Consider the following 18,380-nt stretch of genomic DNA (forward strand, 5'->3'; position numbering starts at 1 on the left):
GATGAAGAGGAGTCAGAGTGATGGGGAGGAGTCAGAGTGATGAAGAGGAGTCAGAGTGATGAAGAGGAGTCATAGTGATGGGGAGGAGTCAGAGTGATGAGGAGGAGTCAGGGTGATGGGGAGGAGTCAGAATGATGAGGAGGAGTCAGAGCGATGAAGAGGAGTCAGGGTGATGAAGAGGAGTCAGGGTGATGAGGAGGAGTCAGAGTGATGGGGAGGAGTCAGAGTGATGAGAAGGAGCCAGAGTGATGAAGAGGAGTCAGAGTGATGAGAAGGAGTCAGAGTGATGAGGAGGAGTCAGAGTGATGGGGAGGAGTCAGAGTGATGAGGAGGAGTCAGGGTGATGAAGAGGAGTCAGAGTGATGAGAAGTAGTCAGAGTGATGAGGAGGAGTCAGAGTGATGGGGAGGAGTCAGAGTGATGGGGAGGAGTCAGGGTGATGAAGAGGAGTCAGAGTGATGGGGAGGAGTCAGAGTGATGAAGAGGAGTCAGAGTGATGAAGAGGAGTCATAGTGATGGGGAGGAGTCAGAGTGATGAGGAGGAGTCAGAGTGATGAGGAGGAGTCAGAGCGATGAAGAGGAGTCAGAGTGATGAAGAGGAGTCAGGGTGATGAAGAGAAGTCAGAGTGATGAGCAGGAGTCATAGTGATGAAGAGGAGTCAGAGTGATGAAGAGAAGTCATAGTGATGGGGAGGAGTCAGAGTGATGAGAAGGAGTCAGAGTGATGAGGAGGAGTCAGAGTGATGAGGAGGAGTCATAGTGATGGGGAGGAGTCAGAGTGATGAGGAGGAGTCAGGGTGATGAAGAGGAGTCAGAGTGATGAGAAGGAGTCAGAGTGATGGGGAGGAGTCAGAGTGATGGGGAGGAGTCAGGGTGATGGGGAGGAGTCAGAGTGATGAGGAGGAGTCATAGTGATGGGGAGGAGTCAGAGTGATGAGTAGGAGTCAGGGTGATGAAGAGGAGTCAGAGTGATGGGGAGGAGTCAGAGTGATGAAGAGGAGTCAGAGTGATGAAGAGGAGTCAGAGTGATGAAGAGGAGTCAGGGTGATGAAGAGAAGTCAGAGTGATGAGCAGGAGTCATAGTGATGAAGAGGAGTCAGAGTGATGAAGAGAAGTCATAGTGATGGGGAGGAGTCAGAGTGATGAGCAGGAGTCATAGTGATGAAGAGGAGTCAGAGTGATGAAGAGAAGTCATAGTGATGGGGAGGAGTCATAGTGATGAAGAGGAGTCAGAGTGATGAAGAGAAGTCATAGTGATGGGGAGGAGTCATAGTGATGGGGAGGAGTCAGAGTGATGAAGTAAGTTTGTCTTAATGAACTTAATGGACTTAATGAACCAATTCATCCTTTCACATGTGGGAGACGTGTTGTTGTGAATAAAGACTGAGTGTTACGGTTTGTCTCTGACGCCCTGACAGCAGGTTGTTGGTTCAGGTTCAAACGGTGATGCTGATGTCTTAACATGTTAGTTAATAACTGTCGCTAGCTCTGTGAGTTCTGACGGATCAGAACTCTTGATCCCAGTGTGTCAGACTGACCCAGTTTGATCCCAGTGTGTCAGACTGACCCAGTTGAGCAGCTCCAGTTTTCGGGGGTCGGTCTCTTCGGGTGGTTCAGGTTTGGTTTTGCCTGCTTTTCCTTTCTTGCCTCGAGTCTTCCCTTTTCCTCCTGCTCCTCCTGCTCCTCCTCCTGCTGCTCGCTGGGCTGGTGGACTTTTGGGGCGGTCGGAGGACAACGAGCTGACAGGCTGCAGACACAGATAATGATCCAATCACAGGGTTTAACTGGAAGACAAACTGTCCACTTCTTATTAGGAGGAAGAGGAGATGTGAGGAAGAGGAGGTCGGTCACAACAAAAACTCACAGGTTCAAGATAAATTCACAGAAATCTTTCTGATTTTTCTAAAGTTTAACTTTAGAGAGGACATAAACATCTCTCCATGTGTCCCACCAGAGGGACAGAGACAGAGACAGGAGGACGGAGACAGAGACAGAGACAGGAGGACAGAGACAGATAGAATCAGACTAACAGGCCAGTGGAGTCCATAGACAAAGATCTGACTGTGAGCGATGTCCACTCTGTTCCACGCCAACGCCAAACTCAGTTGATCAGACGCCGACGCATTTGTCCCTGAAACCAAAGGGACAGACATCAACACACACTGGGTACATTCATTCATTCATTCATTCATTAACACAGCCTATTATAACATTCATTATAGATTATATATCATTATAAAGACCTCGATGAAACTGACTTTTCAGGAGCAGAGTACCTTGCCTGGGAATGGGACACCGGGGCCTCCTCCTGGAGCCAGAACCGGGGGGAGAGCTCACCAGTGAGCTCTGCCCGAAGAGACAACATGGAGCCGTTGCCCTGTGGGCCCACCACCCACAGGGACAGAAATCGGGGTCAGGTGCATTGTGTGCCAGGCGGCAGGCAGGGGCAGGGCCCCTGGCGTGCCGATCCCTGGTGTCACGGACTGGCTTTTGGAATGTGGAATGACACCTCTCTGGAGGAGAAGGAGCCGGACCTGGTGTGGGAGGTGGAGCGGTACCGACTAGATATAGTTGGGCCCACCTCCACGCACAGCACTGGTTTTGGAACCAAACTCTTGGAGAGGGGCTGGACTCTTGCTTTTGCTTAGGGTGAGAAGCGCCAGACAGGTGTGGGGATAATCACAAGCCCCCGGCTGAGCGCCGTCATGTTGGGGTTCTCCCCGGAGAATGAGAGGGTCGTTTCAATGCGCCTGCGGGTCACAAAGAGAAGGTCTCTGACTGTTGTTTGTGCTTATGCACCACGGCAGTGCAGAGTACTTGGCCTTCTTGGAGTCTCTTTTGGAATCTCTCATCCTGCAAGGGGTGCTGGCTCCATAGTTCACCTGGAGGACTTCCACGCTCATGTGGGCAATGATGGAGAAACCTGGAGGGGGGGCAACTGGGAGGAACAGCCTGCCTGATCTGAACCCGAGTGGTGCTTTGTTATTGGACTTCTGTGCGAATCATGGACTGGCCATAACGAACACCATGTTTGAGCACAGGGAGGTTCATAAGTGTACCTGGTACCAGAACACCCTAGGCCAAAGATCAATGATCAATCTTGTGGTCGTATCAGCAGATCTGCGGCCATGTGTCTTGGACACTCGGGTGAAGAGAGGAGCAGAGCTGTCAACTGATCACCTGGTGGTGAGTTGGATCAGATGGTGGGGGAGGCTGCCGGACAGACCTGGTAAACCCAAATGTCTAGTGAGGGTGAACTGGGAACATCTGGCTGAGGACCCTGTCCATGGGGTATTCCAATCCTACCTCCGGGAGAATTTCTCGTGCATCCTGGGGTAGGCTGGGGACATGGCGTCTGAGTGGGCCATGTCCAAAGCCTCCACTGTGGAGGCACCTTCTAGGAGCTGTGGTCAGAAGGTTGTCAGTGCCTGTTGGGGAGGCAACCAAAGAACACGCTGGTGGAGGGAGGCTGTCAGGCTGAAGAAGGAGGCCTTTCAGGTCTGGCTGGCCCAGGGGTCTCCTGAAGCAGCAGATAGGTACCGGTTGGCCAGAAGGGTTGTAGCTGTGGTGGTCACTGAGGCAAAAACCCGGGTGTGGGAGGAGTTCGGGGAGGCTATGGCGATGGACTTTCGGTTGGCCTCAAGGAAGTTCTGGCAGACTGTTAACTGACTCAGGAAGTGAAAGCAGGGCTTGTCTCAGGCTGTGTTCAGCAGAGAACAGAACTGCTGACCTGAACTGGGGGACATCATCGGGCAATGGAAGGAGCACTTTGAGGAACCCAGCCACCACATCCACTGTGAACGAGGCAGAGCCTGAAGACTCGGGGTAACTCTCGCCCATATCCCTGGCAGAGGTTGCTGAGTTAGTTAAAAAGCTCCCCAGTGGCAAGGCGCCGGGTGTAGATGAGACTCGCCCTGAGATGCTGAAGGATCTTGGCACTATTGGGCTGTCTTGGCTGACACACCTTTTCAGTGTCACGTGGAGGTTGGGTACAGTGCCTGCAGAGTGGCAGACCGGGGTTGGGGTCCCCATCTTCAAATAATCAGTCATTCAATCAAATTTTATTTATATAGCACCTTTTAAAGCAAATCAATGTCATTCAAAATGCTTTACATTTTGATTGAAAAATACAGAGAATAAAAAAGTAAAATCAGAAAAAGGACTGGGAAACTAATGCACACTGTGTCATACAATAATAATTAATGATAATAAATAATAGAAGATAAAAACAAGATCAAAGTCAGGAGAATAGCAATGATAAAAAAAAATACAGATAAGACCACTGAATAAAAACAAAAGTGAAAATAAAAACAAAATGCAAGAAAAAATATAGAGGGGACCGGAGGGTGTGCTCCAACTACCGGGGCATCACACTGCTCAGCCTCCCGGGTAAAGTTTACTCCAGGGTGCTGGAAAGGAGACTCCGACCGATTGTCAAACCTCAGATTCAGGAGGAGCAATGCGTATTTCGTCCTGGCCGTGGAAGAGTGAACCAGTGGAGCAACTCTTTACCCTTGCGAGGCTGCTGGAGGGGTCGTGGGAGTTTGTCCATCCAGTCTACATGTGCTTTGTGGACCTGGAGAAGGCTTACGACCGTGTCCCTTGAGGGTCTTGTGGGGGGTACTGCGGGAGTACAGGGTGCCAGACTCACTGCTACGAGCCATCCGGTCCCTGTATGACCAAATTGAGAGCTATGTCTGCATACTTGGTGTTAAGTCGAACACGTTCTCGGTGGGTGTTGGCCTCCGCCAAGGTTGTCCCTTGTCATCAATCCTGTTTGTGATCTTCATGGACAGGATCTCAAGGCACAGAGAATTGCATCTCTGCTTTTCGCAGATGATGTGGCTCTGTTGGCTCCATCACACTGTGACCTCCAACATGCACTGGGGCGTTTTGCAGCCGAGCGTGAAGCAGTTGGAATGAGAGTCAGCACCTCCAAGTCTGAGGCCATGGTTCTCTGTCAGAAACCAGTGGATTGCCCTCTTGAGATTGGGGGAGAGTTACTGCCTCGTGCAAAGGAGTTCAAGTATCTTGGGGTCTTGGTCACGAGTGAGGGTAGAATGGAGCGTGAGGGGTGTCTGGGGTGCTTTGCTCGGCCTGCTGCCCCCGTGACCCGCCCCGGATAAGCGGATGAAAGTAGATGGATGGATGGATAAATAGATAGAAAGACTTCAGAGTCACAGGGAGGTCAGCTGAAGGTCATACTCATGATCAGTTTTCAACATCACTCAGTCCGTCTCCATGGAAACAGTGAAGTGGAGCTACAGTCCCAGCTGGACGAGGACATCTAACTGGCCTACTGTCCTTGTCCCAGTATACAAGCACGGGAGGGGAATCCATTTATTGAGCCAAGTATGTGCGACTCCTCTACGATAGGTGGAGATATGCCCCCTTTCAGCTTGTTAGTATTGGACCTTTTTCCTGTTGACCTATTACGTCACAGACCAAACAATGGACAAACAAGTTAGCTACGGTTAGCTAGCAGCTAACTGCTACCATGGTGGACAACTTTACAGCTCTGTACATTTGGTCCGTCCAAAAAGTCACGGCTCTGGATGTAGATTTCTCCATGTTGTTACCGGCTTCTTCTTCTCTTACACATTTAATGCTATTGGACTTCCGGGTCAAAGCCCGGGGCGGAAACTGTGGAGCATGCTCAGAGCGCCTCGGCCAGTTTGGGTCTGATTGACTGTATACATGCAGGAGTCACATGATCTGGGTGTGTTAGTCCCACTGTGACACATTCACTGCAGGACCATTTCACTCACACTGACATGTTTACAGAGTTAGATCTGTTGTCATGGTAAAAGACTGAGTGATGTCATGTGACCTGTATAAATCTGTTGTGTTACCTTTGAGCAGTGCCGTTAGGATGGACATCTCAATGTCCTGCTGTCCCTCTGAGCCCATCCTGAACACTGTGATCTACACACACAACACACAACACTGTCAACTACACACAAAATACACAACATCTGCACACTGTGAGGAGACAGGAAGTGTCTGAGGGAAGTAAAGGAGGATGTGGACAGACAGAGCAGAGGTATAGAAGGACAGAGTCCATAGGAAGCTGTCCTACAGCAGGTCCAACACCTTTATCTGCACACGTTTACACCTGGAGACATGTCTGTCCTCAACCACAACCTGCCTACACCACATCTCGTCTTGTCTCGTCACAGCTCATGATAAACATGTTGAAATAACAGCTCTGTCCTGACTGATATAACGTCTCGTCTCATCTCGTCTTGACTCGACTCATCTCGTCCCCTGATATAAACCAGAGAAACACTTGTCTGTCCTGTCAGCAGCTCTGTGAGTCTGTCTTCAATCACCACGGTCAGTTTAGCTGAATCTTTTTATCCAAAGATAGACTGAAGACAGATTGAAGAAAGACTGAGGACAGACTAAGGACTGATTGAGGACAGACATTAGGACAGACAAGCTGAGGACAGGCTGAGGACAGACTAAGGACTGATTGAGGACAGACTGAGGACAGACTGAGGACAGGCTGGGGACAGACTGAGGACAGATTGAGGACAGACTGAGGACAGGCTGAGGACAGACTGAGGACAGACAGGCTGAGGACAGACTGAGGACAGACTGAGGACAGACGGGCTGAGGACAGACTGAGGACAGATTGAGGACAGACTGAGGACAGGCTGAGGACAGGCTGAGGACAGACAGGCTGAGGACAGACTGAGGACAGGCTGAGGACAGACGGGCTGAGGACAGACTGAGGACAGATTGAGGACAGACTGAGGACAGGCTGAGGACAGACAGGCTGAGGACAGACTGAGGACAGATAGGCTGAGGACTGACTGAGGACAGATAGGCTGAGGACAGACTGAGGACAGACAAGCCGAGGACAGACTGAGGACAGACTGAGGACAGACAAGCTGAGGACAGACTGAGGACAGACAAGCCGAGGACAGACTGAGGACAGACAAGCTGAGGACAGACTGAGGACAGACAGGCTGAGGACAGACTGAGGACAGACAAGCCGAGGACAGACTGAGGACAGACTGAGGACAGACAAGCTGAGGACAGACTGAGGACAGACAGGCTGAGGACAGACTGAGGACAGACAAGCTGAGGACAGACTGAGGACTCATGAGAGACGGTTCAAACTGCTGAACAGATTCATGTGAATCTCCAGGTGAGCTGTGAACAGGTGGGTTTAAACTCTTAAAGAGACAGTACTGATTTATTGTGTCAGCAGCAGGTTAATCTGACTCTGTATCAGTTGAAGTGAATCGAAGTGATTTTATTTGACTTTGTGAGTGGCGTGCTGCTGCAGCTGTTCTCAGGAAGAAGCAGAGGATTGTGGGATTAAATAAATGCTGCAGGGTCACAGAACAATCTCCATTAAACGCTGTAGTTTGGGGTCGAAGGTCAAACCTTTGTCATTATGTTAATGTAACAGTCAGCAGGTTCCTCTGTGTTTTACTGTTTTACATCAGCAGAGCTGAGACCATGTTACCCACAATCCACTGTGACCATCAGTGATGACACTGATACATGAACATCAGATTGTACAGCAGGTCTGCAGCAGATTTAACTGAAGCATTATAAATCCATTTGTACTCTGTAGTCATGGAAACAGACCGAGTGATGGTATAAAAAGACAAAGTCAGTCTTTAAGGAAGCGGTCTGGGAGGTGGGTGGGTCACAACATTTAGGACTGTCTCCTCGAGGAGACCAAAGTACAGACACCATGTGAACTCACTGTGAAGTGCGTCCATGTGTCTCCACCTGAACCTCACCTCTTTATGTTCGTTATGTAATGTCATTGCTGAGCCACCATATTGTAGAACATCATACAAACCCTCGATTACATTGAATCACGTGGGCTCACTGACCAACGCTGAAATAAAAAGTGCCATCCAAATGGTTTTTTAACATAAAACATGATGTTTCAATATGTAAATCTGTCAATAATTATCATTCTAATAGTGTCGGACTGTGTGCTCCATAAAAAGGAAGGTTTATACTGGAGCTGAAGGTCACCACTAACGTAACTGTGAGTCCAGTTTATTATAAAACAGTTTATCCAACACACAGGAGAACGATCTCTGCTCCGTCTGTCTCTCAGTGAAAAACAAAGACTGCTGCTGTACAATTTATATATGAATATATTTTTGAAAACTGACAACAGACACTAATAAATACCAGCAGAGGATAAATGTCAGCATTTTATCAGCATCTCTCCTCTGCCAACAGATGGACTCAAATATTCTGTTCATTCAGAAATTAATTAATTAAATATGATTCAGTGTTAATGACTCACAGCCTCTGATGATCAACTGAAAACTCAAAGTCTAAACTACAAGGCATCAACTACAACTCCCAGGGTGCATTTCACCAGCAAACAGCCAATCAGAGCTTCATTTCAACAAAGAGTCAATCACAGAGCTTCAGGTGAGTCAGCTGGTTTTAACAGCTGCAGTGACTTAATGTACACAGAGACGTTATTAATGAACGTGTCAGTAAAATGATTCAGACGCGCCGATACAGACTGAGCTGACTGTGTTCATGTCACACAGTAACAGTCTGCAGAGGCCACGTGTTGATGAACTGTAGAGGAAGAGTGAAGGCTGGAGGAGGAAACAGACCTATGGAGTGAGTTTGATGATGATGATGATGATGATGACGGTCACAAACTGAAACAGTCTAATAGTAACATTTTATATTACGAGATGCTGCAGAGTTTTGACCTGCGTTAACACTGAAGAGCTAACCCCACCCTCCATCCACCCAGTGACATCACTGTGACATCACTGTGTGGCTTCCTTCAGTCAGACAAACATCATTCAGATTCTGTCACCTCATCACTGGGAAAACATACATGTTGAAGTTGTTACTCGGCAACAGGGCAGGTTGATGATGATGATGATGATGATGATGATGATGGTGACTGCGACACACTGACGGCAGCTGGATGTGAATGAGGACTGAACTCATCACAATGTACCAGCGCTCTCTTCTTCATGCACTCCATCACCATGATGAAGATCTGCTGCGCCTGGCTGCGGCTGTAGTTGAAGGTTTTCTGGATGGTGACCATCAGCTGATCTTTGACGCTGTCAGTCAGCAACCTGAGCAGGAAAAACAGTACACAGTCATGTGACGTTCTCCAGGGGGACGACGGAGAGTAGCAGGAGAAGAAACAGTCAGGTGTCCATCAAAAGACTAACAAACCTGTCTGAAAACTGGTCCCTGAACACATCCATTTACAGAAACCTGAAGAGGACTGACAAACTACAGTGACCTATCTGTCCAACGGTCAATCTTTCCAACAGCTGATCTGTCCAACGGTCGATCTGTCCAATAGTCAATCCGTCAAACGATTGATCTGTCCAACAGTCGATCCGTTAAACAGTCGATCTGTCCAACGGTCAATCCATCAAACGATCAATCCGTCCAACAGTCGATCAATCCAAGGGTCGATCTGTCCAATGGTCAATCCATCAAACAGTCAATCTTTCAAACGGTCAATCCGTCAAACGGTTGATCTGTCCAACAGTCTATCTGTCCAACTGTCGATACGTCAAACGGTTGATCTGTCAAGCTGTCGATCTGTCCAACAGTCAATCCATCAAACGGTCGATCTGTCCAACAGTCAATCCATCAAATGGTCAATCTGTCCAATGGTCCATCTGTTAAACAGTCAATCCATCAAACAGTTGATCCGTCCAACAGTCGATCCATCAAACGGTTGATCTGTCAAACGGTCCATCTGTCCAGCTGTTGATCTGTGATGGTTCATGTTTCTAACTGTCCGAGTTTTAAAGTCAAACTGAATCAAGTCTGTCCTGCAGCAGATGTCTCATCTGGCTGAGAACCAAACTGAGTTTAATGTACGAATGTCACTCACCCGTCTTCGCCACAGTATCTGTGTGCAAAGGAAATGATGTCAGAGGCACGACCGCTGCCATCACAGACAACAACAGGGACCGGGGGCTCCTCCCTGAGACTCTCCAACACGATGGAGATGACATTAGGCCCGCCCTCCAGGATCAGACACACTACTGGGACGCCCTGACCCAAACCTGACACACACAACACACACAGAACACACGTCATGCTGCTTCACATCTTCACGTTGTTTCTCAGGATCCTTGATTTCACACTAACTGAATCATTTTATAATAAAGTTTTACATTGTTCTGCTCCCAGTCTTTGTACTAAGCTAGGCTAACAGTTTCCCTCTGCCCCCAGGCTTTGTGCTAAGCTAGGCTAACAGATGAAAGAAGATAAAACAGACACACAGTCCTCAGTTTTTCATGTTTTCCTGTCCCTGTGAGGACGTCTGATTGTCCACAGCTGAGTCATGTTGGTGTTTTCGGTTAGCGGTGGATCAAGTGACGTCTGAGCCTCCCTCTGGTGTCCCTGCCTCACACACAGCTCCAGGCATAGGATGACAAAGGGAAACCCACAAGTCACATGATGTGTCTCATGTTTACTCCAGCAGGGCTAAAGGTTTCATCTAAGGACAGCACCTGATTGGCTGACAGGTGACCAGGTGGCTATTGGAGAGTTCTGATTTGTTTGTTGGCTGATTGAGTCCTGATCAACCAGCGCAGTTGCCAGAATAAAGTGTTTATGTGTAGGTTTATGTTACATTTATATGTTTTATATGTGACATCAGAACAAATGAAACATGTGTCTGAGATCGGACCGAACGCATCACATGTATCTGAGGAGAGAACGTGTTTTCATTAGTTTGGGTGAACTGGCCCTTTAAAAAACTGAGGCTACTCTACACTTCCTGTTTGTTCTCAGGACAGCAGTGATTGGCTGTTTGAGCGTGTCACATGGTGTCACAGGTGCGTGACTCACGTGTGTTGATCTTCTGCAGGGCAATGTGTTTCTCCAGCTGACGGCGGAGCCGCACCTCGGCGCCGTACTTCCCGCTGGTCCCGTTATCAGACAGGATGAAGTGAGAGTGGCTGCTGTTCAGGATGGACAGCTTGCTGAGAGGGTTAGACATGGTCTGATAGGGCCGACTCACCTGTAAGGAACACATGTGATTGGTCTGATCAGAGGTGGGAGGAGCCACACATCAGTCTCAGGTCATTACGGGAAGGTGTTTAGTCTTTATAGAGCGGCTCTGTTTGTCAGTCTGTAGCTTGAGTATAAAATAAAAGTTTCCCAATCCCTTCTGAAGTCATTTACCCATGTGACTTTTCTTCATATAAACATGTGTGATATCAATCTCAAACCTCTAGTCTGGAGAAGCAGACAGCAGACATGACACAGTAAAGTCCTGCTGTAGACGCCATGTTAGTTTGGTTCTGTAAATTCAAAGTGTAACAAACGCGCTGAGTGAGTCGATCAGCAGCTCCTGAGTTCTGTCAGCTTATATTACTGCTCATGTTAATGTCTGGTGTCTTCACAGAGGGCCACATAATGACTTCAGCTCCCCGTCTGACACACACCGTCGAACGGACGGTAAGGTACAGAGGTCACTCAAACTGAAACTGAAGTTTCTTTTTAAGGAGGCTGAAATATGTTTTACTGTTGTTCCTGTTCACCCTCACCAACATCATTCGTTTTACCTCACAGAACAAACTCGTCCACATATGACGTCCAAGGTACCCTGGGTGTGTTGGTTGTTGATGTTCTGGGACGCCGTGTCAACTTCAGCCTGTTACATGCATTGTCTGTTTTCAAAATACACTTCCGTTTTCACAGGAAATGTACAGTTTGATACAGTCTCTTTCAAAATAAAAGCTCTACGTCGGTACAACACCAACAACTGATGTTTTTTTCCTTCAACAACCAAAACACGTGGTTACGTTTAGCCAACACACACACGTGGTTACATTTAGGCAACACACACACGTGGTTACGTTTAGCCAACACACACACGTGGTTACATTTAGGCAACACACACACGTGGTTACGTTTAGCCAACACACACACGTGGTTACATTTAGGCAACACACACATGTGGTTACGTTTAGCCAACACACACACACACACACACACTGTTACGTTTAGCCAACACACACACGTGGTTACGTTTAGCCAACACACACACACGGTTACGTTTAGCCAACACACACACACACACACACTGTTACGTTTAGCCAACACACACACGTGGTTACGTTTAGCCAACACACACACACGGTTACATTTCGCCAACACACACACGTGGTTACGTTTAGCCAACACACACACGTGGTTACGTTTAGTCAACACACACACACGTGGTTACATTTAGCCAACACACACACGTGGTTACGTTTAGCCAACACACACACGTGGTTACGTTTAGCCAACACACACACACACACACTGTTACGTTTAGCCAACACACACACGAGGGTACTTTTAGCCAACACACACACACGGTTACCTTTCGCCAACACACACCCGTGTTTAAGTTGAGCAATCACACACGTAGTTAGATGTAGCCAACACACACCCACTTGGTTACTCTTAGCGAACACACATACATGTGGTTACGTTTAGCCGACACACACACTTTGTTACTTTTAGGCAACACACATACATGTGGTTACGTTTAGCAGACACACACACACACATGTGGTTACGTTTAGCCAACACACACACGGTTATGTTTAGCCAACACACACACGTGGTTACATTTAGCCAACACACACACGTGGTTATATTTAGCCAACACACACACGTGGTTACATGTAGCCAACACACACACATGTGGTTACGTTTAGCCAACACACATATGTGGTTACGCTTAGCCAACACACACACACACACACGTGGTTACATTTAGCCAACACACACACACACACGTGGTTACGTTTAGCCAACACACACACACACGTGGTTACATTTAGCTGACACACACACACACACGTGGTTATGTTTAGCCAACACACACACATGGTTACATTTAGCCAACACACACACGTGGTTACATTTAGCCAACACACACACACGTGGTTACGTTTAGCCAACACACACACACATGGTTACATTTAGCCAACACACACACACATGGTTACATTTAGCCAACACACACACGTGGTTACGTTTAGCCAACACACACACACGTGGTTACATTTAGCCAACACACACACACGTGGTTACGTTTAGCCAACACACACACACGCGGTTACATTTAGCCGACACACACACACACACACACACACACACACACACACACACACACACGGTTACGTTTAGCCAACACACACACGTGGTTACGTTTAGGCAACACACACACACACACACACGTGGTTATGTTTAGCCAACACACACACACACACACGGTTACATTTAGCTGACACACACACACACACACGTGGTTACTAACACACACGTAGTTATGTTTAGCCAACACACCCACGTGGTTACGTTTAGCCAACACACACACATGGTTACGTTTAGGCAACACACACACGTGGTTACGTTTAGCCAACACACACACGTGGTTACATTTAGGCAACACACACATGTGGTTACGTTTAGCCAACACACACACACACACACACACTGTTACGTTTAGCCAACACACACACGTGGTTACGTTTAGCCAACACACACACACGGTTACGTTTAGCCAACACACACACACACACACACTGTTACGTTTAGCCAACACACACACGTGGTTACGTTTAGCCAACACACACACGTGGTTACGTTTAGACAACACACACACGTGGTTACGTTTAGCCAACACACACACGTGGTTACGTTTAGTCAACACACACACGTGGTTACATTTAGCCAACACACACACGTGGTTACGTTTAGCCAACACACACACGTGGTTACGTTTAGCCAACACACACACACACACACACTGTTACGTTTAGCCAACACACACACGTGGTTACGTTTAGCCAACACACACACACGGTTACATTTCGCCAACACACACACGTGGTTACGTTTAGCCAACACACACGTAGTTACATGTAGCCAACACACACACACGTGGTTACGTTTAGCCAACACACATACATGTGGTTACGTTTAGCCGACACACACACGTGGTTACGTTTAGGCAACACACATACATGTGGTTACGTTTAGCCGACACACACACACACATGTGGTTACGTTTAGCCAACACACACACGGTTATGTTTAGCCAACACACACACGTGGTTACATTTAGCCAACACACACACGTGGTTATATTTAGCCAACACACACACGTGGTTACATGTAGCCAACACACACACATGTGGTTACGTTTAGCCAACACACATATGTGGTTACGCTTAGCCAACACACACACACACACACGTGGTTACATTTAGCCAACACACACACACACACGTGGTTACGTTTAGCCAACACACACACACACACGTGGTTACATTTAGCTGACACACACACACACACGTGGTTATGTTTAGCCAACACACACACATGGTTACATTTAGCCAACACACACACGTGGTTACATTTAGCCAACACACACACACGTGGTTACGTTTAGCCAACACACACACACATGGTTACATTTAGCCAACACACACACACATGGTTACATTTAGCCAACACACACACGTGGTTACGTTTAGCCAACACACACACACGTGGTTACATTTAGCCAACACACACACGTGGTTACGTTTAGCCAACACACACACACGTGGTTACATTTAGCCGACACACACACACACACACACACACACACACACACGGTTACGTTTAGCCAACACACACACACGTGGTTACATTTAGCCGACACACACACACACACACACACGTGGTTATGTTTTGCCAACACACACACACACACACGGTTACATTTAGCTGACACACACACACACACACGTGGTTACGTTTAGCCAACACACACGTAGTTATGTTTAGCCAACACACCCACGTGGTTACGTTTAGCCAACACACACACATGGTTACGTTTAGCCAACACACACGGTTACGTTTAGCCAACACACACACGGTTACGTTTAGCCAACACACACACGTGGTTACGTTTAGCCAACACACACACACACGGTTACGTTTAGCCAACACACACGGTTACGTTTAGCCAACACACACACGGTTACGTTTAGCCAACACACACACGGTTACGTTTAGCCAACACATACACGGTTACGTTTAGCCAACATACACGGTTACGTTTAGCCAACACACACAGTTACGTTTAGCCAACACACACACGGTTACGTTTAGCCAACATACACGGTTACGTTTAGCCAACACACACGGTTACGTTTAGCCAACACATACACGGTTACGTTTAGCCAACACACACGGTTACGTTTAGCCAACACACACACGGTTACGTTTAGCCAGCTGCGTATGATGCTGATGAGTAAGAAGTTGTTTTCATTGGTGTCTGACTCCAGAAGTCACCGTCCAAGCATATTCAATGACCTCAGAGTGAGACCATTTTGGTCCTTCGGCAGTAACAACCACAGTGACACCTCACAGCTGCTGTGTCTCATAAAAATCAGAAATGTTTTTGAAGACAAGTGAATGATGTGTTTTTATTTAATCTTACGTCTCTCCCAATGAGGTCCTCTTTGTTCTCCACGATGCCCCATGGTGCAATGCCAATGGCGCAGACTTTCCCTCTGGACTTTGACGAATGATCTTTGAGAGCATCTCCGACATGACGTATCACTCCTGAAACACCACAGAGATCAGGATCCTGTTAGAGGACGAGTGCTATGATGTCATGTTTAAGTTTAAGTTTAAGTTTATTCACTTTGTTAATCCCCCTGAGGGGAAATTCAATGTTTTCACTCTTGCTTGTCAATTACACACAGGGGGCTGCCCTTTGGTCAGGCGCCCCAAGTGGTGGAGGGGTTCGGTGCCTTGCTCAAGGGCATCTCGGCAGTGCCCAGGAGGTGAACTGGCACCTCTCCAGCCACCAGTCCACGCTCCATATTTTTGGTCCAGACGGGGACTCGAACAGGCGACCCTCCGGTTCTCAACCCAAGTCCCTGTGGACTGAGCTACTGCCGCCCCCATGTGATGACTAAACAAAACATCATCCATCAGTTACAGGTGGAGCTGCTGACATGGGTCCTGTTTCAGGTTTGAATCACAGTCTGGATGATGTCCGTCGTCCTGCTGACTTTAAGAAGTTCATCATTTTCTGTCTCTATATCAGACAGTGAGATATTCAGGAGGTGGTTAGCTTAGCTTAGCTTAGCTTAGCATAAAGACTGTAAACAATCAGCCTGTCTCTGTCAACACGTCACATCTCATTTGTTCCACATAAAAACCAGTAAGTTACTGGGACGGTACCAGTGCTGACTCCTCCGGTGAAGATCCAGGCTCCCGTGGTCACCGCTGCTTTGATCAGTCCTTTTCCAAAAACCTGCTTCAGTTTTGGCGGCAGGTCGAAGTTCTGAAGTCCTCCGTGCACCGAGATCAGCAGCGTGGGGAGCTCCAACTGCCACTCCTTCACCATCAGGTGGAGCAGGTGGTCTGGTTTGGAGTCATACGAGACCCGGATGTACTGGAGGAGGAGGAGGAGGAGAGGTATGACATTGATCCGGTGGTCCAGCAGCAGTTTGAAACCATAATAATAATAAATATTAAATAGCAAATCACCATGTCCTTGTTGATATGATGATAATGATGATAATGATGATGGTGGTTATAAATTAAATATAAGTATAATATTAGAGCATATATTAACGTACCATGGCCTTGTTGACGTGTCCTCCTCCCTGGAACTCGATGACTCCGTAGGCGTCGGTGGATGAGGTCTGGGTGTGTTTCAGAGGACTCCACCTCTCTGCAGGCTGGACCTCCACCTGAACCACAGGAGCCCCCTCCTCTTTGGCCCCTGGAGGGACCAAGGTGTGCTGCGCCACCAACTGACCACAACCACACCTGAACAACAACCACAACAACAATAACATGACAGTAGAAACAGGAAATTAGATCTTTCAATCAATCAATCAATTTTATTTATAAAGCCCAATATCACAAATCACAATTTGCCTCAGAGGGCTTTACAGCATATGACATATGACATCCCTCTGTCGTGACTGGCTGCAGCTGCAGAAGGAAACACTGATGGAGCTTCAGACTGATGTCATGTGACGTCATGTGACATCATGTGACGTGTGCTGACCTGTAGAATCACATCATGTTCATGTGTCGACCATTAGAGAAAGAAGAAGCTGTGTCAGTGTTTGTTTCTGAGAGGAAGAGAGCTCTGAGGATAATTCAGCTCCTCAACAATCAACACTGAAGGAATTCTATAGCCTGGTTCCAGTGTCACTCAACTGAGTAGGCTTGCATCTCTGGTCTGGCATACTTCAATGAATTTGCGATTTATCTCGTCCAAACGCTGGACGGACCAATGAACGCCGGGGGTCTAGCGATTAGCCAATCAGCACCACGCTGATGTCAAGCTGTACGGTGGGTAACTGGTGAGGATAGCAACAATGGCGACCGCTAAAGATCCTACAGACCACATGAACGCTGCTATCGAGGTATTTCGCCACTACTCGCGTTAATGGAGGACCAAATTAAGGAAGCTGCTAAACTGGATTTAATGGCGATGCGGCTGGGCGTGCACGACGACGGAGACATTTTAAACAGGCAATGCTCACTTGTTTTCGGCACCCCCGAGGCATGGATACTAATGACGTCAGATTCTGGGTGAGTCGTTGATCTCTACTGATTGGTTAGGGAAAAATCAAATTCCCTCCCCCTTGTAAATCGCCTTCAATGGAAGCCATGTCAGACTGAAGGTTCTGGAAGCTTCAGTCTGACACTCAGGCTAGGAATTCTAACCAGGAGAAGTTTCAGATGGTTGTAATCTGTAACCTGTAATCTGTAATCCGCAATCTGTAATCTGCAATCTGCAATCTGTAATCTGTGATCTGTAATCTGTAATCTGTAATGTGTGAAGTGTGATCTGTAATCTGTAATCTGCGATCTGTAATCTGAGATCTGTAATCTGTAATCTAGGATCTGTAATCTGTAATCTGTAATCTGAGATCTGAAATCTGTAATCTGTAATGTGTGAAGTGTGATCTGTAATCTGTAATCTGTAATCTGTAATCGGTAATCTGTAATCTCTAATCCTCACTGATAGACGTCACTAACACTGCTTTTCTGTGTCAGAAACATGTTTACGTGGTGGTACAGTGACACATGTGAGGTGGTTCAGGTGTGTTTGTACCTGCTGGTGTCTTTGCCGGGAATAATCTGGATACATTCTCTCTTCTGGAAAGTTCTCTCGATCCACACTCTCTGAGTCTGAGGACAAACAGGAAGTAAACAAACAAACAAACATTTATCATATAGGACAGGAAGTAAACAAACAAACAAACAAACATTTATCATGTACGACCTGTAGGAATGAAGCAGGTTGGATAACGACCTGTCAAAGATCCAGTTAAACAACTAAACTTCAGTAGGTCTGATGAA

General features: G+C 47.4%; 1 protein-coding gene across 1 annotated transcript in view; it reads right to left on the minus strand.

The window, feature by feature from the left end:
* LOC125900066 (transient receptor potential cation channel subfamily M member 1-like) overlaps positions 1-18,380 on the minus strand; it is a 55,039-nt gene that overhangs the window by 31,012 nt on the left and 5,647 nt on the right. The window contains exons 2-11 of the mRNA XM_049594833.1: positions 18,133-18,209; positions 16,637-16,829; positions 16,236-16,449; positions 15,484-15,608; positions 10,839-11,010; positions 9,874-10,048; positions 8,971-9,094; positions 5,852-5,924; positions 2,030-2,130; positions 1,567-1,746 (exon numbers count right to left, since the gene is read on the minus strand). Of these exons, the coding sequence (XP_049450790.1) occupies positions 1,567-1,746; positions 2,030-2,130; positions 5,852-5,924; positions 8,971-9,094; positions 9,874-10,048; positions 10,839-11,010; positions 15,484-15,608; positions 16,236-16,449; positions 16,637-16,829; positions 18,133-18,209 (1,434 nt within the window). The remainder of the gene's footprint in view (positions 1-1,566; positions 1,747-2,029; positions 2,131-5,851; positions 5,925-8,970; positions 9,095-9,873; positions 10,049-10,838; positions 11,011-15,483; positions 15,609-16,235; positions 16,450-16,636; positions 16,830-18,132; positions 18,210-18,380) is intronic.

This window comes from Epinephelus fuscoguttatus, linkage group LG2, assembly GCF_011397635.1.
Source record: "Epinephelus fuscoguttatus linkage group LG2, E.fuscoguttatus.final_Chr_v1".
Classification (NCBI taxonomy): Eukaryota; Metazoa; Chordata; class Actinopteri; order Perciformes; family Serranidae; genus Epinephelus; species Epinephelus fuscoguttatus.